The 23777-nt window shown below is 55.5% G+C and overlaps 1 protein-coding gene across 5 annotated transcripts in view; it reads left to right on the top strand.

Annotated features, from left to right (window-relative positions):
* COL23A1 (collagen type XXIII alpha 1 chain) overlaps positions 1 to 23777 on the top strand; it is a 278632-nt gene that overhangs the window by 205346 nt on the left and 49509 nt on the right. For all 5 annotated transcript variants that reach the window (XM_037060883.1, XM_037060881.1, XM_037060882.1 and 2 more), the window contains exon 3: positions 16480 to 16524. In XM_037060883.1, coding sequence (XP_036916778.1) covers positions 16480 to 16524 — 45 coding nt within the window. The remainder of the gene's footprint in view (positions 1 to 16479; positions 16525 to 23777) is intronic.

Below are 23777 nucleotides of genomic sequence, written 5' to 3'. Positions count from 1 at the left end.
ACAAACGCCTTCTCTGTTTGAACTGCTCATCTCTCCCATTGTAGCACAAAAGCTGCCACAGACAAGCCGTAAATGAATAGAGGTGGCTATGTTCTAATAAAACTTTATTTACAGAAATAAACAGTGGACAGGGTTTGGCCCACAGGCCATCGTTGGAGACCCCTGGTCTAGACTCTAGCCCCTCCGGTACCCGGTGCTGTTGTTTCTGGGGCTGTGGGGGCTCTCGGTGCCGGCTGGGTTGTTCCTGAGCTTTTCCCTCTGCCGGCTGGCACTGTGGCCGTCCGTTGCTGCACAGCAGGCGATCCCCCCTGTGTCTGCCTCCCAACTTCCTAACGTCGACGCTGGTGCCCCCTCTCCTGGCCTCTTTGCCCTTGGAGCTCAGGTTTCTGGAGTCGTAAAGATAAATGCATACCTTTCTCTCCCATCCTGAACTACCCGGCTCTTTGTAATATACCCCAGGGCCTACAGAGATAAGCATCTAGCACCAACACTGGTTAGGGCTGATTAAAGTTGTGTGTCTTCACCACATGCTACTTTGTTGTCGGGCTTCTTCAAACAAATTAGTGGAACACGCACCACATAAAATGAAAGACTTCTGTCAAGGCTCAATTACAAAGTGGCTCTTGCCCAGGGGCGCCCGACCTCCTCACCCAGGTGGCAGGGTCGGTCCCTCGAGGCCCCAGATGCTGTCTTGGAAGGACCATGGCGCTGAGGCTCTCGGCTGCAGGATCTCTCCGTGGAGTGGAGCGTGGCCACTGTCTGCAAAATCCAGAGTCCAAGGCCTGGCCACAGCCGGGAATTCGGGATTTCACACCGTGGCCCCCTGCTCTGCAGACCAGTCCCTTGCACTCAGCTGCTTGGCCCGGGGCGGGGAGAAAAGAGGCCCTGGAATGGCAGGGCTTCTCGGAGTCCTCCGCGCTCCACTTCCCAGAGAGGGGTCACGGCTCATCCGCCAGGGGTGCCTGGTTAGCTCTTGGACGCGTGGCAGCAGGGAGAACCCTGCCCCCATGCGACTGGGCCCTGGAAGCCTTCATAGTGGGAACAGATAGCCCGGCAGCTGGTGCTGTCCTGCGGGCCCCTCACCGGACCACAGCAGCAGCAGGCCACGTGGACTGACCACCAGTTCTGGAACCCCGTCGTGTAGGCTCTGCCGCTCCCTCGCTGTCCCTCCGCCTCGTGAGCCCCAGTGTCCACCTCTGCAGAAGGGAGACACAGGATTGCCGTAAGGACCACAAAGAGGGTGACCTCTGTGAGCAGTCCCAGGCTGGAAGGTTGTTTCTGACAGAAAGGTCTGCAAGGCACAGGTGGACTTGCAAGCCTCGGAGTGGCCGCTGACTCGCGCTCACCCCAGGCTGCTGCACTGGCCCTGGAGACAAGGAAGGCGAGGTTTTCATCTGTAGCCGGCCCCAGCTCCCCTTCTGTGGGGGAACCCTTCCCAAGCACCCACGTTCCTTCCCCGCCCCCACAGCTCCTAGACATCTCCCCATGGTCGGTTCCCACGCTCCGTCATAATTGGCTGTTCGCATGTCACCTCCCAGCTCCCTGTGAGCCACTCAAGGGCAAGAGCCAGATGTACTCATCTGCGCATCCCCCACGCGTGGCACAGAATGGGTCCACGTTGGACAGATGGACAATTAAAGGATGAATGAAAAAAGATCGATAACCTACTAGGTGGATGACTGGGAGGACAAATGTACAGAGATACATAACCGAGTACCTGGGTGAACAAAGTCATTCCTGCACCCAAAACTCTGTGCCGAGTAGTTTTTCTGCTGCAGGGTAAGTGGACGGATGCGTGCGAGGAGGCGAGAGTGCAGGAGGAGAAGGAGGAGAAAGAGCAGGTGCAGTGAAGGGGAAACAGCCCAACGGGCAAAAAAGCAGAGGCTGGCCCGCCGAAGTGGCTGAGCGGGCAGACGACCCCGTCCACACGTCCACGGTCCCCTCTAAGGGTGACCGTGTCTGGGAGCTGAAGGCGTCGTTCCCAAGGTCCCAGGGAGGGAGGCTTGGGAGAAAGAATCCACCAACACTCTCTGTCTGTCTATTAAAAATACGTTTTTCTCTAAATAAACTTTGAACCCACTCCCAACTGTGTTTGGAGAGAGCAGTGACGGCCCTCATGAAGGGTAAATTATACGCGCCCCGGCTGGAGCTGTGTTTGGGGACCTTCAGAAACACACGCACTCCCCAAGGCGAGCGCTAACACGCGTGCGAGACGAGAAACACATGGCAGTGCGGGCTGTCAGGCGGGCTCGCCTTGGGCCCACGTGCTCCCCTGCTGGCGAGGGTTCCAGGAAGGGGCCTTTCCTGAGACCGAGGTCGGCGGGGAACTCCCCCTTCTCATAAATTCTTGGGAAATAAACCAGGCCTGTCTCCCACACACATGCAGCTAATTATCTGGGTCTCAGAGTGCTCCCCGGAGAACGGTTAAGAGCAGTTCACCCGGCCAAGGTCTGCCCCCAGGGCTTTCCGACAGCCCTGGCTAGGAAGACCAAGGCTGCCTGCCCTTGGTTCGTAAACTGGCATTTTCCCAGCCCAGCGGGTGGAGGGGAGTAGGCATGAAGGAGAAAAGATCCCATCTTCTCCTTTCCCAGGGCCCAGTAATGAGCAAACCCAGACACAGCCACCGACAGACACCCCCGAATCCAGAGCCTCTCGGTATGGTCACTGGTGGCCATTCCCCTCAGTGTGGGTTGGCCAGGGCCAGGCGGTTGAAGGACCAAGGTGGACTGGCTGCCTTGTGGGGCTCACTGAGGGGCACACGGCTCCACCCCAGCGCACAAGTACTATTGCAAATAAACATGGCCCAAGAGTAGGCATCCAGGAGGACTTCCCAGAGGAGGGTTCATGTCTCAGCTGCATCTTCAAGGAGGAGTAGGAGTTTTTCTGTTAAGAAATGGGAGAAAGGGCATTGGTCATGTGAGCAACACCACCAGGGGCTGCAGTGTGTCCTGGGCCAGGTGTTCTGGCAAAAGGTGGGCCAGGAGTGAGGCATAATGACACATAACGGGTGGGCAGAGCCACCAGAGAGGGAAGTCTGGGTCAGCCTGGAAGGGCCCTGGCCTCGGAGCTCAGACTGTGTTCCCTGGACAGTGAGGAACTTGTGTGTGGCCTTAAAGCAGCAGTCCCCAGCCTTTTTGGCACCAGGGACCGATCGTCTGGAAGACGATTTTCCCAGACTGAGGGCAGCAGGGATGGTTTGGGGATGACTCAAGGGCATCGCATTCCAGCTCCCCTGTGCAGCCAGGTTCCTGACAAGCCCGGACTGGTACCCGTCTGTGGCCGAGAGGTTGGGGAGCCCAGGAGTGGGGAAGCTGTGACCATCGGTCTGTGGGGATATGCTGTTTCTGGACCTGGTGGGGATAGAGGGGACCGTTCTTTCTCTCCCTAACTCTGTGACGTGGGGGGAGTCGTCTCGGTGCTGCAGCTCCACGCCCGTGAAGCGGGGACAACAGCACTTGAGTCGAGGGCTCATTCACAGGTCGCAGTCCCCCGCACAGAACTCCAGGGCAGGGCCCAGCAAGGTCAGACACGCATTTCCAGGCCTGTGCTGGTCAGTGGGGGCAGGGGGACCCGCCCACTCCTGGGAGTTGGCCAGCAGGGGGCAGTGCTGCTGCTCACAGGGATGGGGGTTCCAGAGGGAGGAATGGGACAGACAGGGAATAAGGGTTTGGGTTGTAACCGGTGGTCTCTGTCCCACCTCACCCAATCCTGAGGCAGAACAGCCTGCAGCCCAGAATGTCAACTCTGGCACCAGTCCACCATGGGCCAAATTTCGGCCTTGCTACTGGCTGCTGTGTGACCTCCAGCTAGGGACTTGCCCTCTCTGGGTGCAGTGTCCTCCTCAATAGAGTGAGACAGAGAGTCGAGTGGGAATGATGTGAGGAGGGATGTGGCCTGGTCCTGGTGCAACCGCAGCAGGAAGAGCTGCTGGGGGTTTGTGAGCTGGGAAGTGTGGTCCTGGGTATTGTTAACTCAGAGCTGGGCTCCAGCCTCCTCCCCCCAATACACAGGCAACTGGCACCAAGTAAAGGACAGGAGGCTTGACATACTTTATAAGAAAGAAAATAATTTGAAAAAGAGAGAAAGGAAGCCAACTGGTTGCAAGCGTGCTCCCCAGACCAGCAGCAGCAACCCATCCCCTGGGAACGTGATAAAAATGCAAATCCTCTGGGCACTCAGCCCCACCGGATCTGAAAGGGGGGGGCGGAGCACCCCCCAGCACTTTGGGGACTAACCCCGGCCCTCCCCCGTAGAACCCTGCTGGACCCAGGGTGGGAAAGCAGCTGCCTGTGTGTCTGGGGATGCCCAGGAGTCTTTGGCCAGACGACTAGATAGAAGCCAGGCAGCCCCCATTGTTTTTGTTTTGAAAAAACAGAACAAGTGCTTTGGAAGGGGACACAGCTGGGTTTGAGTCCCTGTCCCGCCGCAGGCCACAGTGAGCCAGGGCAATGCCCTTCTCCCCGAGCCTCTTTCACTCGGTCGCTCCTGGCAGGGGCGTGAGCAGAATAAGTGGACAGACAGCTGAACAGCCCCAGCACAAAGCCGCACTCTCAGGCCCGCCCACAGGGGCCACCGTCCTAGCATCCTGCAGCAGCCGTCCAGCTCTGGAAGGGCCCTGCCATGGTAGGGGCCTGGCCTGGGGCCTACCCACCCGCCCCGGGCCCACCACAGGGGCCACTCTCAGCCGGGGCTCCCGCTTTCCCCGCAGTGTGCTCTTGCCACCCCGCCCAGCAAGCACCCTGCAGAGTCAGGCCAGTCCCCCTCCCCCCAGCTGGGGTGGCACAGGACCTAGGGATGGAAAGAAAGGGCCACACAAGTTCAGGGGCACCCAGGCATCTCTGGCCAGACTGTGGCATCTGAATAGATTGGAGATGGTCCCGGGCAGTCCCCACTGTCACCACAGGCAGGAGCCCTAGTGGCCAAGTGGCTCTCGGGGATCCTGAGGGCTGCACAAGGCTGACTTGCCCCCCTTCCCCAGCCCTGCAGCTGCCCAGCCCACCAGAGCCTCCCCACTCAGGCAATGCCATGTGCCACCCCAAAGACAGACTCCATGATTCCCACAGACCGGGAGGAGGAGTGTGACTGCCAGGCCAAGGGCCGGGGCTGCAGAGTTGGTGTTTAATGGGCTCAGAGCTTCCGTTTGCAGGACAGAGAGAGTTTCGGGGACAGGTGGCGGTGATGGCTGCGCAACAGTGTGAGTGCACATAATGCCACTGACTGTGCTCTCAGAAATTCCACAACTTTTTTAAAAATCACTGTAGAAAATGTAATACACCAAAAAAACAGTAGGTAAGTGGTGTGGCATGTGACTTGTATCTCGGTGAAACTGCTCATAATTCTGCCCCAAACCCAGTGGGTGCAGTGGCTGACCCTCCAGGCCTGAGGACGAACTTGGGCCGCTCCCCAGGGCCAGCTAAGGGTAGTCCCCACTCAGGGCACAGGGGACCCCAGGCCCTGCAAGTGCTCAGCGGCAGGGCTGCAGGACTGGAGTGCCTGCTACCAGGGGCAGGGGAGTGGGCAGATGCAGGTCACCCAGTCAGCAGCCGCCTGGGCAGACAGACTAGGGCCGGGAGCTCAGACCCAGCCCTGGACAGCTTCGAGTCCCCAGGGGCGCCCCGTGGCTCTCGGCAATGGCCCCAGGGGTCAAGAAAAACGAACAATGACTCCCTCTAGGCTCCTGAGAGTAGAGTCAGTCCCACTGGGGACCCTGAGGCCAGGGACCCAGAGGCCAGCATGTCAGGAGCGGGGCTGCCCCTGGGCCTCGCTGCTCAGCCTCAGTGCTCCTCCACGGAGGGTGCGCGGGCTGGGGCCTCCTCCGAAGACCTCAGAGTCCTGCCACGCGGCAGCTGGGCAGCCCAGGTGGCAGGGCCACTCACCTAGGGCCGCCCCTCCCCCTCTGCGACAGGCGACACTGCATCCCGCCACACAGGCCCACTGCGAGGGTCGGGGGGGGGGGGGGGGGGNGGGGGGGGGCAGGGCAGGCCCGCGTCTTGCAGCACACCCACTTTCCTCTCCCTCCTCCAAACTCAGAGGAGCCCTGTGCCCTTCCTGGGCCTCCGAGGGGTCCCAGCGCCTTGGGGCTCCGCCCCCACCAGCATGGAGAGGGCTGGAGCCCAGACCCAGGTTCAGCGCCAGCCTGAGTGTCATGTCAGCAGGCAGGGACTCCCTTCTCAGGGAGCTCACATTCTGGTGAGGAGAGAGCAACCCTACACACTAAAAAGCAACTAAGATAAATAAACGAGGTAATTTTGATAGAGGTAAGTGGCTGGAAGAAAGTCATACAGGAAAATGTGACCGAGAGGGCCTGAGAGCAGGGCACTTGAGCCCAAGGTCAGCGCATGGAGAGCCCCAGGGCCACAGGGACAGTGAGTGAGCGAAGAGGCCCGGAGGTAGGGTAGGCGGGGCCTGGCAGGCTGAGGAGCAGGAGGAGCTGGGGGTGGGGGAGGGGAAGCAGGGGCAACCTGGGGCCAGGTGGCGCTGTCCTTCCTCACGGGCTGCTCGCTGTGGAAGTAGTGGCCAAGCCTTGTTTGCCTGGGAGTGTTCCAGTTTCAGTCCAGGGAACCCCTCAGTCCTGAGCACCCTGGGGTGGTCAGCCAGCCCAGTGCCCACCCACTCCCATACTGCCTGGATTCGTAAGTTCAAACACCCTCCGCCCTGCAGGGCCTACGTGCCTGTCCCTCAGGAGAGAAATCTGCTGTCCTGTGCTGAGGAGCCAGGAGTCCAAGGTCCAGGCGCACAGGGTCAGGTGGCCCTGGGACGGGTGGGCATGCTGAGCGTCCAGCTGTCCCCGAGTGTCCTTCCTAAATGCACATTCCACCCTGCTGGCCGTGCTCCAGGGCTTCCAGCTGCCAGGCCTCACCTGCCCTGTCTGGGACCGTCTCAGTGGGGCTGGGCGGGGCTTTTGTCCTTCAGGTTACGAGAGATTCTAGTGAAAATCAAAGCTCACACGAAGAGCTTGTACGTTAGAAAAACTAAAACAAAAAATGGAAAGCCTTTCATTCTCTGACAGCCATAAATCCCGGCCTTGGTCCAGCTCAGGGGATATGCTGGCCATGTGTGGGTGATTAAGGCCCTGGAGCCGGCAGACAGCCAAGGATCCTGGTGTCATGGGGCGTGCTGTGCCCGTGCGGGCTTGAGGGGCCAGCTTTCCAACGGGAAACAGGGTCCCAGGAGCTCATGGGCTCTAAGGAAAGGCTGATACAACCAGCACAGATCTGGGCAGGGCAGAGCCCCCAAGAGTCTCCCCCAGCATCCACCACCAACTGCCCTGCAGCCCCTTGCACGCAGCCTGTGCCCCCCCGTGTACCCACCACCCGCGCAGGTACCAGCGGCCTGGGCTCCCGCCTGCGGGGGACACACAGTTCTCCGTGCGCAGTGCCTGCGTCAGCCTGGGCACCAGCTCCTCCCACACTCAGGTCAACCTGACTCAGCCGCCACCCACTGAGAGCCCAGGAGAGCCCCACTCCCTTTTCTGGGGTCCTGCCTCCTCCCCCGTTCCAGGCAGGCCAGCTGGCGGATCAGGGCCTCTTCATCCCGCAGAGGGGTTCCCTCAACCTTGATCTCCATGGAAGGGAAGGGCATTGGTCCCTTGTCCCTCTGAGGGGCTTTTCACTCTTCACTGATGTGCCCAGCCCTCCCTTCAATGGCCTGGGCCAGGGGCCATGGGGAGGGGCCTGGCCAAGCCCAAGAAGTGGGTGGTCCTAGGCCATACCCACATACTTTCACAAGTCACTCAGAGGGACCCCTCAAGCTGTCCCGTGAAGTCCCCACTCTGAGACCTAGAAGCCCTGGCACACCCCCAAGGAAAGCGCTCCACCCTGACCCTGAAACCGCCCACCCTGCCTCGCCCCCTCCACCAGGACCCAGCTGGAGAGTGCAGGTGTTTCGGGGAGGGGGGCGGTGAGGAGGGCAGGTGAAGAGCGGCTCCGCTCACTGGGGCCTCCGGTGCGAGCGGAGCATTCACAGACTCTGAGAGCCGTCTCTGAGCCCCTTCCATTTTGTGCGGTCCCTGGGTTATTTTTAAAAAATAGCCTTGACGGGTGTGACTCAGGGGGTTCATCGTTGTCCTGCAAAGCAAAAGGTCACCGGTTCGATTCCCCATCAGGGTACATGCTTAGATTGTGGGCTCTGTCCCCTGGTGGGGTGCGTACTGGGGGCAACTGATGGGTGTTTCTCACATTGATGTTTCTCTGCCTTCCCCTCTCTCTAAAAATAAAACAAAATCTTTTAATAAATGCCCAGAAGTGGTTATAAAATCATGGACTAGGTAACCACTGGCCTTCCATAAGCAGTTCCGGGACGGGAGGCAGGCGGCGGGGCGCACAAGCCCACGCTAAGCCTCTCCCTGCACAGCCCTGCCCGCTGCGGCTGTCTGACGTCGGAGGGTCAGCTCACCGCTGTGTCTCCATCTACAACACGGAGAGAATAATAGTAGCCTTCCTCGTAGGTTTGACAGAGAAAGGTATGAGATAATACCATGGAATCGAGGTTACTGCCCCCCATAAAGTAAACACCCCGCAAACGGAGCCGCCGAACTCTCGTTTTCTCCAACAGCGTCGGGGGCTGCGTGCCCCCCGCTGCTGTCAGCCCCTCTGGAGGGACTGTCAGTGCCATAATCGATAGCCCCGTGAGTGTGGTGCTGGGCCGTCCTCCAGCTCCCCCTCCACACCCTCCCCACTGTGGGTTCTGTTCGTTTGGCCACCGAATGACAGGCTGTGCAAGCAGGCTCCCCAGGTCTGGTCATTGGGGCGGGTGGGGGGGATCTGTCACCTCCTGGACAGCCGTCCTTTCCAAATGAACACTTGCTCTACAAGCCAGCAGCTGTGTGTTGCTCTTCTGAATGCTGTGAGACCTGCCAGCCAGCACCGGGCTCAGTGCCTTCCGGCGCCCGGCAGTGAGCTGGGTGATGGAGATGAGCCAGTGGGGCTGTAAACCCCTGGGAAACGAGCTGTACTGGCTGAACAAGGGGCTGTGGCTTTCATTTCCAGAGGCTGGCACGGCTCACAGAGCTGGCCCAGCCCAAGCACCCCACCAGCTGGCCAGCCTCTTGGGGAGCCAGTGACCCCCCCAGGAGCGCCATGTCCCCTGGGCCCTCGCAGAGGCGTGCCCAGGACCTGACTCCCACTCTGAGGGACAGAGGGCTTCATCAGGCCAGCTGCCAACGAGCAGGGAGGTCACGCCTCTGCCCAGTCGGGCATTTCCAGCCTCAAAGTTGTCTGAAACTTGTAAAACAAAACTATCTGGATAGATTTTGTTAATTTTTTTCAATTACAGTTGATATACAATGTACAAGAGATCTGTCCAGAGAGTATCCAGCCACATACTGTGAAAAATGGAGACATTTCTTGAGGAAGATACAACATTGTACACAGGATGAGGACAGCTCAGTCCTCTCCAAAGTAGGTACCAGGGGACCTCACACAGTTCTCCAACCGCCATCAGCTGCCCCACCGTATTTTCCTGAATCTCATCAGCAGTCTGAAATCTCTTCCCTCTCCAAGGTGATTTTAGTTTGGGGAAAAGCCAGAAGTTGAAGGGCACCAAATCTGGGCCGTAGTGGGGCTGAGTCACCTGGGTGATTTGATATTTAGTCAAAAAACTCTGCACGAGATGTGATGCGTGAGTGGGCACGTTGTTGTGATGAGGCTGCCAGTCACCAGTCGCCCAGAGCTGCGGCCTTCTGAATCATCCGAATAGTTTCCACAGAGGAATGTTCAAGCTTAATGCAAAATGTGATGCAGATTCGTCACTCTAGTCGCTCAGTCACTGTGAATGTGACAGCCACACACGCTCACTCAGTAGCACCTACCTCCCCCACTGTCTAGTACAGTGAAGTCATCATTGTTCACACATGTGCATTCCTGTCCACTCTTCGGCTGCCAGGTGGCATCGATGTTGTGCAAACCTTTCTTGTTGTATTAACAATGGCTGGAGTTTTTCTGGATAGACCTCGTATTAGCTTCAGCCATACTTCATAGTGGTTAGACATTTATATAACTTATGGAGCAATCACTGAGGTAAGTCGAGTGCCCACCGGGCACCACACACGGTTATGACAGGACTATTGACTGTGTTCCCTGCGCTGTGCTTGGCATCCCCCTGACTGTTCTGTAACTGCCGAGCTGCATTTCTTAATCCCTTCACCTTTTTCACCCCCCGATCACCCCCCATCCAACAACCCTCTGTTCATTCTCTGTGAGTTTGTTTCTGCTTTGTTTTTTAGATTCCACATATAAGTGAAATCAAGTGATATTTGTCTTTCTCTGACTTATTTGACTTAGCATAATGCTGTCTAGGTCCAAACGCGTTGTCCCAAATGGCAAGATTTCCTTCTTTTCTGTGGCTGAGTAATATTCCATTGCGTACATGTACTATATACTCTTTACCCATTTATCTATCGATGGGCACTTGGGCTGCTTCCACATCTTGGCTGTTGTAAATAAAACGCTGCGATAGCGTAGGGATGTGTATATCTTTTCAGTGTTTTGGGTTTCTTTAGATAAACGGAATTGCTGGGTCGTGTGGTAGCTCTATTTCTAATTTTTTGAGGAACCTCCACACTGTTTTCCATAGTGGCTGCACCAATTTACAATCCCACCAGCAGTTCGTGAGGGTTCCCCTTTCTCCACCCCTTCACCAACACTCGTTTATTGATTTGTATTGATTTATTGATGACAGCCATTCCAATAGGTGATATTCTCATTGTGGTTTAACTTGCATTTGAGAAAGATGTTTTAACGGTCTGGTCTTGCAAGCTCAAATCCTGGGACCCCTCCCCTGACTTCTCTGCTCAGCTGCACCCCCACAATGCCCCCGGACCCCAGGCGGCCCCCGGGAGCTCCAGGCTGAAGGTCTGGAGCGTGTGAACCACATGACCCCAACTCCCCTCCCGGAGTTCTGGAGAGGGGGTCAGATGGTCCAGGTCTTAAAGCCAAGGGAAGCCGTGGACACATCCTTGGCCTTGGTTACAGTGGCCATGGAGTTCAGAGGAGCGGCCCTAAGGTCACACAGACCTGGTTCCATCCCAATGCTGCCACCTCCTCGCTGTGTGGCCTTGGGGACGCCACCGTCCACGGGCCAGGCTGCCAGCAGCACCACTGTGGTCTCCATCCAGCAGACCTGAGTCCACAGTCTCCCTCCAGCCCTCAGTAGCTGAGAATCTTGGGATCATTTCTGTTTGTTTGTTTTTTTAATTGTGGTAAAACGTACATAACTTGTATTTGCCATTTTTAAGTGTCTGGTCTGGTGGCTTTCAGTACACTCACATAGTCGGTCATCCACCACCACCATCCTGTCCCTAGACTCTTCTGCACTCGAAAAGCTGAAATTCTGTCCCAGGTCAGCCCCAACTGCACGTCCCCCGCCCCCCAACCCCGGGCCCCGCCCCTGATCCCGTCTGTCTCCATGTGTCCGACCGCGCATGCGCCTTCTCTCAGTGGACCCGCCCGGTGTTGGTCCAGTCGTGACTGGCTCTTTCACCCGGGTAGTGTCCTCAGGGCTCGTCCGTGCTCTAGCGTGTGACAGAACTCCCTTCCTTCTCGAAGTTGAGTAACATCCCGTTGTGTGTGTGTGCCGTGTTTCACTTAGCCATTCACCCATCAGTGGAGTTTTAAGTGGCTGACACCTTTTGGCTATTGTGTCGTGGGGCATTCCTTGACTTCTTTGAGCCTCAGTTTCCCCAATGTTTAAGTAGAAGTGAGTGGACAGGAATTAAAGCATTCCCAGTGCCATGCATAGGTTCAATTAGGTAAATTGTACAAAAGCCCCTGTCTTTCGGGGCTGGCAGGAGGGAGGGGTGGGGGCAAGGCTGAGGGCTGAGGGTGGGGGAGGGGCCTAGGCTGGTGGCGCCCAGCCCAGCCCGGCTGGGGTGCAGGGGCCCAGGGTTGTGAGCAGAGAGTGATGGGCAGGAGTTGCTGGGGGAGACATCTGATGAAGCCTGTAGGGGTTCGGGGTCCCCTCTTTGGAGCTGGTCAGTTGGCATGAGTTTTCCAGCCCAACCAGAGGAAGGATTTCTTTTTTAAACCTCGCCCGAGGATGTGTTTATTGATTTTAGAGAAAGAGGAGCAGAGGGGGAGAGAGAGAGAGAGAGACATCAATCGGTTGCCTCCCGTTGGTGCAACCCAGGCTTGTGCCCTGACCGGATCCACACGGAAACCCCTTGGTGTGGAGGACAAGGCTCCAACCCACTGAGCCACCCAGCCAGGGCAAAGGATGAGATTTTTATGAGTTAGCAATGGTTCCATCTGGTCTGGCTTCACACAGAGCTTATGGAAACCATCCTCCTCCCTGGGGCGATTTAACGTGCAGATGGCTGTCACCGGCGTCAGAGCCATTTAGCGTGAGTGGGGGCCCTGGCCGAACCCAGCTGCGCCCGAAACCTCAGGGTTTCTCTGAGAAATCACATTCCCAGCCCATGCACATCTGCGTCCTGATTCTATGCCCATGGGCCAACAGAGAGTAGGGGTGCAGGAAACCCCCAGATTGGCCTCGCTGCAGGCTGGAGGTCAGCACAGGGCACCGCTGACGGCTCGGTCGGCGTCTGGGCCCAGGCCCGAGCCGCAGAGCTGCTGAGGTGCAGCCCACTCCCAGGACCTCGCTTGGCCGAGCAGGGCTGGCCTTGCTGTCTCTGTCTTCCTGTCCCGGGGGAAAAAGGAAGCCAGAAAGTGTCCCTGTCTCAATGGCCTGTGCCCATCCAACCAGGTGGTCCTATGCCTCTTCCAAGCTCTGGTTCTTATTTGATTTGACAGCAGTTAGAGAGAATGCCAGGAAATAGTATGGAGAGACCGTATGTCTCCTTACCCCTCCATTCCTTCCCTCCCTCCCTCCTTCCTTTTCCTAAACTAACGTCATCGGGTTCTGCCCCACACAGGCAGCTGGGGACCTAGAGCTGCCGGACATGCAGGCTGCACACTTCAGGGGGCCACCTTCTGTGAGGAGGGGGAAAAGCCAGCCGCGGAGGAAAGGAGAAACGGGAGAGGGCAAGATGAAGCGGAGGGTGGGTTGCTCTCCCATTGGCAGAGGGTGGTTTCTGGCTTGGCTATGTGGGTGCCGGAGATGTGTGCACTGGGTCAACCCGGGAGCCCTGCAGGCGAGCGGGTGGGCAGCCTGCCCGTGAGATTGGGTTTGGACACACTGCATCCACATGGAACGTCCCAGAGGTGGTTGAACACTCAGAAGGTGGACCAGTGGTCGGTTTGTGAGGTGGTCGCATAGAAGGCTTCAGAATCCGCTTCCGACTGGCCCTGGGGCCTCAGGAGCAGCAGCCTCACTCTGTGTCCCCACATGGGCCCTCCAGGCGGGAGTCCGTCCAGCCTGCAGGCCTGCAGCCCCCAGGCGCTCGGCGATGCCCCAGCCTCGGCCCCACTTCGGCCTGCGCGCCACTTTTCCTCAAGGCCCTGGGGGCTGGGCAGCTGTCCACACGGCTTCCCCCGTCCTCATTGGCCCTCTGCCCCACCTGCCACCCAGGAGAGCCACCTCTCTGAAGGCAAATGTCTTCATCTGGCTTGAGTTACTCAGATGGAAAACTCTGCATTCGTTCCTGGTAATGACCTTTGGGAAGCCACGGTACCGCTTTAGCTTTCCGGGACAGGAAGGGCCTGGCTGACTCTCCAACCCGTGGGTCCCTTCCTGCCACGTCCCACCTCAGCCCAGGGCTAGCGGCCCTGCTGGTTTGAGCGTGGGCTTCACGGCCTGGCGAGAGCCTAGAGGACAGGGATGGCTGGCTGCACCTCTTCCCCTCCTAGAGCCAGAGGGCTTCCTGCTCCCACCCCCCACCCCCCACCCCACCACACCCGATCACCCTGCAAATGGGTGTGTCCAGAGAGGAGAAAAGATCTGATGCAGGGCCAGCCTCAAGAGGTTCGCCCGGCGGCTGGGAGGAGGGCAGGACGTGCGTTTTGGCCCTGAGGGGCCTAAAGTTTTAGTGGCACGTCTGCAGGGAGACCTCGGGTTGACAGCTGGCCACACAGAAGGTCATCCCTTCAGCAAATGGGGCGGGGAAACGATGACCCCAGACAGGTAGGATGGAGGGCCCTTGCCTTCTGCCACAAACGAAAGCTAACTCCATCATTTAAAAGGCAGCAGAAACAAAACGAAAAAGTGGGCTACATCAAACTTAAAAACCACACAGCAAAGGAAACCACAGGATGAAAAGAGTGGGAGGAAATGTGTGCAAGCCACGTAGCTGATAAGAGGCAAATGCCCAGAATATATAAAGAGTTCCTCCAATTCAACAACAACAACAAAGACAAACAATCCAAGTTAAAAATGGGCAAACACCTTGAACAGACACTTGTCCAAAGAAGACATACAAACAGCCATCAGGTATATGAAGAGATGGTCAATATCACTATTTATCAAGGAAATGCAAATTAAAACCCCAGTGAAACATCCCCTCACACCCCTTAGGGTGGCCACTGTCCAAAAAACCTTAAAACAACAAATGTTGGTGAGGATGTGGAGAAATTACAGCCCTTGTGCACTGTTGGTGGGAATGTAAAATGGTGCAACCACTATAGACAACAGTATAGAGGTGCCTCAAAAAATTAAAAATAGAATGACCGTATGATTCAGCAGTCCACTCGTGGGCAGGGACACCTGCGCCCCTGTGTCATTCAAGTAGCCAAGGGGCTGGGGCAACTTGGTCTCCGTCGCCAGACGGGAGGAATGCGCGCAGAAGGTGTGGTATATACGTACAATGGAATGTCATTCAGCCTTAAAAAAAAAAGGAAATTGTCACTTCAACAACGTGGATGAACTTTGAGGACGTTTGACTAAATGAAATAGCCAATCACGAAAGGACCAATACGGCAAGATTCCACGTACCTATCTAAAATAGGCAAAGTCTTAGAAGAAGGAAGTAGGACGGTGGATTCTGGAAGGGGGGGCGGGGGGGGGGCCAGGGGCACTGTTTCCAGTTTTGCAAGATGAAAAAGCTCTAGAGACCTATTTGCTCAACACTGGACGTACGTCAACACTAAGTACCGTATCCTCAAAAATGGTTAAATATGGTCAAGTTTATGTTACATGTTCTTGGCCACAATAATTTTTTTGAACTGCAGACTCAGGAGGGCAAGTACTAGCAACTCGATGTTTGGGTTTTGCTTGACCGCCCGGATCTCAAGCCCCCGAGACCAGAAAGGCGCTCTCGCCCCTCCCTGGCCTGTAACGCTCTGGGTCTCTTTTTCTCGGATGCCCCCTCCTCCTCACCCAGGCCTCCCGGAACGAAGGTCAGGAGGCTGCTTTCGCCTTTCTGTCCTGCCCCAATCCCCAGGCCAGGGGCGCAGTGAGCACCGCTTAAAAAGGGGGGGGGGGGGAGAGGGGGGAGGGGAAACGGAAAACACACGCACATCCTGATTACGAGGAGTCTGTCCCTCCTTGGTGCTTATTCTGGGAATTTGGGAGGGGGTGACCTTTATGGGAAGGGGTAGTGCCTTGTAATACAGCCACAGGCTGTCCATCTACTGGTTCTGGCTGGAGCCCCGCCCACCACTGCACCTGGGGTGGGGAGGCTGGAGAGACGAGTCAAGTGCTGGGTCTAGTGCCGGGTCTAGTGCCGTCTGGGCTGCAATCCAGTCCGTGCGTCTTCTCTCCTGCACACCTCCCCACAGCACCTGGGAAAAGAAAGGAAGACTAGGACTCGGAGTGAAACTGGAGGCAGGCAAAGAGGAAACTCGAGGCCACGGGGTTCAGGGGTGTTTGCTGGGAGCTCCAGGAGAGACCCTCCGCCCCGGAGCAGACGGGCGGACTGTGCAGGGCCTGGACCTCTGGCTGAGGCGGCCGGCTGGGCAGCGTTTCCCTACCCAGAGCCCTCTGTCGGCACCTGCGTGGGCAGAGGCAGGATGGTCCCATCTTCAGTGCAGAAAGGCTCAAACCGTGTGGATGGAGAGCTGGGTGCTGGAAAGAATCTGTGTGGCGAACATGTTACCTGCAATAAATCCCGGGAAATGGATACACATCTGCCTGAGCTGGGAGCCGGGAGGAGGCGGGGAGGGGCTGAGCACGGTTCTAGCAAGCGAGGGAAGGACAGGAGGAAGTGCCTGTCGCGACCGGGGTTAAGCGTTTGAAAGGCCACGAAGGTGTCTCTCTGTGCTGTGCTGTCCCCGGAGCTCCACTGTAGTGGAGGTTAATGAGCTGCCCCCACCCTCAGCCTTAGATTTCTCACCTCTCAGAAGTCTCTCTGCTACAAACTCTCCTCTCTCAAGAATTCCCAGATAGTAATTTTTTTTATTGCGAAGGGACTGTGAATTGATAAATAGACAGATAAATAAACAACTAAACAAGTGAGCAAGTGAGGAGAATGCAACCAGCAGGAGCAGAAGACAGTTTCTCCTCATACTTCCCTGCCTCCCCCCGCCAGAGGGTGGTGGGCAGGCTGCCGCCAGGGGGCAGTGGAGGGTGGGGGTGGGCAGCAGCTGGCGCACTGTTGCCAACCCCACCGACTTCCCTTCTCAACGGGTCTATCCTTGTTTCCCTGTCCAGGGCCCCCAGGACGGCGCGGCAAGCCCGGAAGAAGAGGCGATCCCGGTGAGTCCCAGGTTTTCCTGGTTCGCAAACCTAGGCCTGGAAGTCTGCTCTGGACCAGGAATGCGGTGGGATGCACCCTCCCCCTGCTCGCCCCTGCTCAGGACCCCAGCCCCAGAGGCCGCGGTGCCCCGTGCCACTTTCTCTTGGCTCCTTGTCATCACAGGTCCAGCGACTGTCCCGTTTGGGTCCTTGACACCCGCTGAATCTCACTGCAACCACAGCAGCGCCAGTGTCTGGCCTCTCTCTCTCTCTCTCTCTCTCTCTCTCTCTCTCTCTCTCTCTCTCTCTGAAACGGCCACCTCCTCCCTCTGCGGGAATGGACGGGGACTCCGCCCGCCCAAGGTGCCCCGTTCTCCTGGGCGCCCCCATCTCTCCCCAGACCTGACTGCTTCTTCCCTTGGCGGGGGCACCAGGAGGAGGCTCCTTCGCCTTCCTCCCGTACAACCTGAGGACTGGCCTACCCGCTCGGCGGCCCTCCCTCCTGCCATCCTCACCTCACCTGAAGGGCCCAGCACATGCCCCCTGCTGCCCCGCACAGTGAAGCTTCCTGGGAGGTGTCCACACACCCGGCCCTCTCCCGGCTCTCCCGCCTCACCTGCCACTCACCCCCACCCTCCAGTCTCTTTTCACGGTCACTCCATCAACATCGTCTTGGCCAAAGTACCACTGACCACCTGACAGTCCAGCCAGCAGAGGCTTTGCCAGCACCATCCTCCCTGACCCTCCCTGACCCTCCCTGTTGGCCCCCCCCCCCNCCTCTCTCTCTCTCTCTCTCTCTCTCTCTCTCTCTCTCTCTCTCTCTCTGAAACGGCCGCCTCCTCCCTCTGCGGGAATGGACGGGGACTCCGCCCGCCCAAGGTGCCCCGTTCTCCTGGGCGCCCCCATCCCTCCCCAGACCGGACTGCTTCTTCCCTTGGCGGAGGCACCAGGAGGAGGCTCCTTCGCCTTCCTCCCGTACAACCTGAGGACTGGCCTACCCCTCCCTCCTGCCATCCTCACCTCACCTGAAGGGCCCAGGCGGCACACGCCCCCTGCTGCCCCGCACAGTGAAGCTTCCTGGGAGGTGTCCACACACCCGGCCCTCTCCCAGCTCTCCCGCCTCACCTGCCACTCACCCCCACCCTCCAGTCTCTTTTCACTGTCACTCCATCAACATCGTCTTGGCCAAAGTACCACTGACCACCTGACAGTCCAGCCAGCAGAGGCTTTGCCGGCACCATCCTCCCTGACCCTCCCTGACCCTCCCTGTTGGCCCCCCCCCCCCCCCCCCGCCCCGACCCTGTATTCCCAGCTCCACTCTGGCCTGGGTTTCCTCCCACGTCTCTGACTCCCTTCTTTTTGACCTTTCCTATAGGACCCCGCTTGCCTCTTAAACGATTCCGCCCCTGGCCCTCTTCTCACTTCTCTCTCACCCCTGGGGGCCATGCTCCCCCAGGACACTGATGATGCCCCCCTCCCTGGATTGAGCCAGATTGTCTCTTCTGGGACATGGCCCCCCTGAGCCAGCACCACCCCCAGCCTGCTCAGGAGCCCNTCTCGCGCCCCCCCCCCCCCCCCCCCCCGGCCAACGGGCCAGGGGAGCTGAGCAGGCTCTTCCCTAACCTCAGGCTCTCTCCGAACCTCGGGCTCTTCTCCTTGGTGCTGGGGGCGGGCTTCCTGCCTCTTGCTGAGCTGCAGGCTTGCATGACCTCCTTCCCCCTGTAGAAGCCCGGAGAAACCCACCAAAGTGCCCTGCTGGGAAATGCCGCCAGAGCCCTCTGCGTGCTTTGACGTCCCGAAGCTGAAGGCTGCTTCATGTCACCGCACTGTGGCTTCCTTCACTCTAGGTTCTGCGTGTAATCACCCCCCACACAGAGCACGCCACATGCCCAGGCCCGCCCCATCCGCACTTCATCACTCAGTTCTTGTTTCAGGCCTCATAAAACGCTTATTGCTTTTCACTTATGCTTAAGCCAACGCTTATTGGCTTCCATTCTGGAAGGAAATGAGGAATATACAGTGATTTTTTTTTGGACAAAGTATAATATTATTCAAGTTACTCAACAAGCCACTAGAATTAGGACTCCAGTTTACAGCAACGCAAAGCCAAAGAAAGGCAAGAGTTCGCTGGGCCCCTCAGACCCCGTGTGCTGTGTCCTTTCCAGTTCTTTGTCCCACGTGACTCCACAGAACCCTGCAAGATAAGCGTCTGTTATTATTCCCGATAGCAGATAAGGAAACCGAGGCTCCAGGGGAAGAATGGTACGAACAGCAGCCCGGAGCAGACTCCCCTCCAATTAGCTCTGGCTGGGCCTGGTGTTTATTTCCAGATAGTTCTGCACACATGCACACCCTGGCGTTGGCGCCTTCCCTTGTGAAACCAGGCCTTTTCCTGCGTCCCTGGGAGAAAGGCTGTCTTTGCCTGTGGGAACGGGGTCTGGCGGAGACACTTTCCTGCTGCTCCCCCTGGCCCGGGGCGGCGGGGGGGGGGGTCCTCTGCGGCTCCAGAGGGAGCCTTTGCTCAGCAAGTGCCTCCTCCACAGCCCTGCAGTGTTTGTGTGTCTCCTTCACAACGGAGTGAACTTCTTACCTCCCACAGGCCCCTTTCTCAGCTGGGGAAGGCTGGCCCTGCTCTTGGACTTCCAGGGTCCTCCTTCTAGGGACCTTGAGCAAGATTCTTTCTCCTTCTAGAACACTCTCTTTCTCCAAGAACATCCATGGCTCTGCCCCCCCCACCCCGTCTCCCCCAACCCCAGATGCCTCCCTCTGTCCCAGCACTTCCCGTGCGAGGCCGTGGTGGTCTTCTCTGCAAATGTGTCTTTCTCCCCGACCAAAGCACAAGGTCTCGGACAGGAGCTGGGTCCAGACCCACAGGCCCTCAAGAGATGGTCAACAAATGCTTGTCGACAGGAAGGAGGGGAAGGCAGAGAGGAGGGAGAGAGAAGGAAGGCCCACTGGGCAAATGAAGGATAAAGAATGTGGAAGAAATTGAATGAAGCCAACAAAGGCTGCTTAGCAGATGCCTGCACTAGATTTGCAGAGACACACAGAGGCACCCACGGATCTCACAGCCCCCACGTCCTGGGGCTGGGGTTCGTTTGCTTGTTCATCTATCCGTTCTGACCCCAGGAAACCCTCCCTGAACTTCAGTGGGAGAAGCGCTTCTGAAACAGTGAGTTACGGACCCTGACAATCCACTCCCTCAGAAAAGCAGCAGGGACGCTGGGGAAAACGGGCCTTGTTGGAGCTGTGGGAAGTGATGAAGAACTTGCTGCAACCCCTTAATTCAAGAAAGAAATGATGCTAAAAACTTCAGTGTTCATGACATTCTACCTCGCCCATCTCCTCAGCCCCCTGGCACTCTTAGAAGCTGCCAGCCTGGCAACTACAGTACCCGTGAGAAGAAGCAGACACTGGGGGAGGCGAACGGCAGGCTGAGGCTCCCCCAGTGCTCTTTTGCAGAGAGCTGTCGCTGTTTAACCTGTCTGTAAGCCCCATGGGAAAGCTCGTACACAGGACACATCCTTATCTGGCCCAATGTAGAGTTTGCTCATCGGACAGCACTGTCTCCCAAGTGCTTGCCAAAAACACTCCCTGGCAACTGTTTAAAATCACAGCTGCCTGAGGTGGCAGCAGCAGTGGGAGCAGACGAGAAGCTGACAGAAAACCTGAAACAAATACCTAGGTGGTGAGGTGTCTAAAGGGGCCTTGCAAAGCCCCTTTCCAGCATATTCCTGGGGATCTGGAAGGCACGTGCAGGGGAAGGGCTGTGTGCATGTTCAGGGAAGGCCTGAGAGAGCCTGTCTGTCGCCTCAGGCTAACCTTGAGGCTCTGCCCATGCGGGCAATGAAGGCAAAGCAGAGTTGGGAAGAGGGCACCGAGTTGTACTCCAGCGTGCACAAGGAGCCCTGGGCACAGAGTGGGGGGCTTACTGGACCAAGGCGTTAAAAGCAATCCCTGACTCTGCTGATGATTAAGCGAAGCAAGAGAGAAGTCAGTAGCTGCACATGACAAAGAATACACACTTTGGAAACTTAGTCCAGGGAAACCTCTTACCATGAGCAACAGTGACGGCAAACAGCAGCAACAAAAAGTCCTGAAAGGTAGGAGCAGGGCCTAATTTCCACAGCAGACACATTAAATTACTATCAATGCCCAGTTTCTAACAACAACAAAGATACAAGACACAGGAAGATACAAGAAAGCCTGCCAATAAAAGAGGGGGAAAGCAATGCATAGAAACTGTCTCTGAGGAAGCCCAGCTGGAAAAAATAGACAAAGATTTTATATTTGCTATTTTAAGTATTTTTAAAACTAAAGGGAATGATATCTAAAGAGTTAAAGGAAAGGCCAAGAAGTATGTGCTACAATATGGAGAATATCAATAGAGAGAGAGAAAGTATCAAACCAGAAACAGATAGCAACTCTGACGTACAATAACCAAAGGAAGAATTCATGAGAGAGGCTCAACAACATTCGGCAGAAGAAAGAACCAGCAAACTGGAAGCGAGGTCCATCAAGATCTGTCAGTCCGAGGAAGAAAGACAAGAGAATGAGGAAAGCAAACAGAGCCTAAGAGACCTGCGGGATGCTGGGAAATGCGCCAACATACACATACTGTGGGGAGAAGAGAGGGAAAGAAGCAGAAGAAATAGATGAAAGAATAATGGCCAAAACCTCCCCAAATTTATTTTCTATGCTTGTGGTTATGATTTACTGCAGCAAAAAGCTACAGATCAAAGTCAGCACAGGTAAGAGGAACATGGAGCCCAAGCTGCCAGCTTGCCTCTCCCAGCAGGGCTGCACAGACAGCCCAATTCTCCCAGCAAGGATGTGTGGCAGCGTGTGGGTGACGTTTCGCCAACCAGGGAAGCTCAGTGGAGCCTTACTGTCCCGGGTATTATTGAGTTTCTATTGAGTGACTGACCTTATCTATTCAGTGTCCAGCCCCTCCAAAGCTCAGACTGACACAACATGACCCCAAACCCCCACGACGATTCACATTGTTGGCATAAACTATCTGGTATGCTGGATGGCCCCCAGGTGTTCAAAGTCTTTCCTATTAGGCAGCATATTTCAAGGACTTAAAGGTTATCTCCCTCCCAGTCCTTTCTTCGGAATGTGCAGGGTTTGGACAGCCCAGGCCTGTTGAGTTAACCCCTTACTGCCCACCCTCACAGCTCTCCCTTGTCATCGAAGCATCAGCACAAATGTGACCTCCTCCGAGAGGCTTTTGCCAACCAACCATCCCGACATACCCTCCCTCATTTCCTATCATTTTTCCTTGAAAACGTCCCCAAATTTAAAGAAAAACACTTAAGCTACACATAAGAGAAGCTTAACAAATCCCAACTAGGATAAAGTCAAAGAGTTCCACACCTAATATTTTGCTGTCTATAGTGCACACGTTTTTGTCCAAATTTTTGAGGGAAAAATAAGGATGCACATTATACGTGGGTAGTACTAATTCTGTACCTATATAAATGTCTTCAAATCTTTTATTTATACTTATGCATTTAAAGTGTAACTCTAGAGCCCTGACTGGTGTGGCTCAGTGGGCTGTCAGCCTGAGAATCAAAGGGTCCCCGGTTCAATTCCCAGTCAGGGTACATGCCTGGGTTCTGGGCCAGGTCCCCAGAAAGGGGCAGATGAAAGGCAACCACACATTGACGTTTCTCTCCCTCTCCTTCTTCCTTCCTCCCCCGTGTCTAAAAATAAATAAATAAAATCTTTTTTAAGTGTAACTCTAGAGAACAATAACGATATCTGCATGCAAAATAATACCCTGGAATACAATAAACAGTTTTGTTTCTGAATATAAATAAATAAACAAACAAGCAAATTTTCAAAATTAAAATGAAAGACGTTTTTCCCAACAGTTTGGGCCAAAAACATGGGCACACATTATACACAGCAAAACCTGGAAAGCACATTATAGTCACATTTTTTGCCAAAAGCAAAAAATGGAAGGCAGTACTTGTAATTTTTGTCTATCCTGGTTTAAAAGACAATTGAATAAAGCAATAATGCTAAAACCATGTTCACAGGCCGATAATGAGTAAAGCAGTAAAGGATAACAAGCAGAGCTATCTTGTAGCAAAGTACCCATACAAAAATGAATGTAAATTGTTTTAAAATCAAAAGTGTATTATCTTAAATTAAGGTGTTCATTGTAATCCCAGGACAACCACTAAGAAAATAACCCCCAAAAATAAGATTTTAAAAATGGAATGAAAATGGTACACTAGAAAATATCAATTTAGCAGAACAAAGAAAACATAAAACATATAGAACTCAAATAGCAAATTGGAACACATAAACCTACCTTATGTGCAATCACATTAAATGTAAACGGATTAAACGCTTCAATCAAAGAGATTGGCAGAAGCAATCGATCGATCAAAAGTGATCCCACAAACATTCATCATCATTAATCCCTGGGGAAATGCAAGTCAAGAGCACCGTGAGGTATTCCCGTTCACCCTTCAGGCCGGCGACTATTTTTTAAAAATCAGAAAATAATAGGTGGCAAGGATGGCAAGGATGTGGAGAAACTGGAAACCTTGTAAACTACTGATGAAAACGTAAAATGGTACAGCCAGCCTGGAAAATAGTATGGTGGTTCCACACAGCATTTAAAACGGGCCCTGGCCAGGTGGCTCAGTCGCTGAAGCACTGTCTCGCACACCAGAAAAAACTGCGGGTTTGATCGCCAGTCCAGGCATGGGAGTTCAGTCCCCTGTTCGGGCACATGTGGGAGGCAACGATCGATCTCTCTCTCTCCCTTCCTCTCACTGTAAAACCAGTAAACGTATCTTGGGTTGAGGATCATTTTAGAAATTGAAAATGGAATTACCACGTGATCCAGCAATATCACTGCAGCGTATGTATCTGCAAGAGTTGAAACCAAGGTGTCGAGCACAGATTGTATAAGAATACTATTCGCAATAGCCAAAAGGCGGCAGCAATCCACGTGTTCATCAGTAGATGAATGGAAAACCAAAATGTGGTATTTACATACTATTCGTTCTTAAAAGGAAACTCTGACCCGTGCTATAGAACATGGATGAAACGTGAGGACCCTATGCTTGGTGAAGTCAGCCGATCACAAGAAGACAGATGCTGCGTCGCCCCACTCACTGACGGAGCTAGAGCGGTCACACTCCCCAAACAGAAAGTCGAGGGGTGGCCACCAGGGACTGAGGGGAGAAAGGTTGGGGAGGTGGTGTTCAACACCTACAGAGTTTCAGTTTTTCCAAAATGGGAAATTTCTG

This window comes from Sturnira hondurensis, unplaced genomic scaffold, assembly GCF_014824575.4.
Source record: "Sturnira hondurensis isolate 20B ecotype Veracruz unplaced genomic scaffold, ASM1482457v3 Scaffold0012984, whole genome shotgun sequence".
Classification (NCBI taxonomy): Eukaryota; Metazoa; Chordata; class Mammalia; order Chiroptera; family Phyllostomidae; genus Sturnira; species Sturnira hondurensis.
The sequence above is the reverse complement of the archived record's forward strand: the minus strand, read 5'-3'. Positions and strand labels throughout refer to the sequence as shown.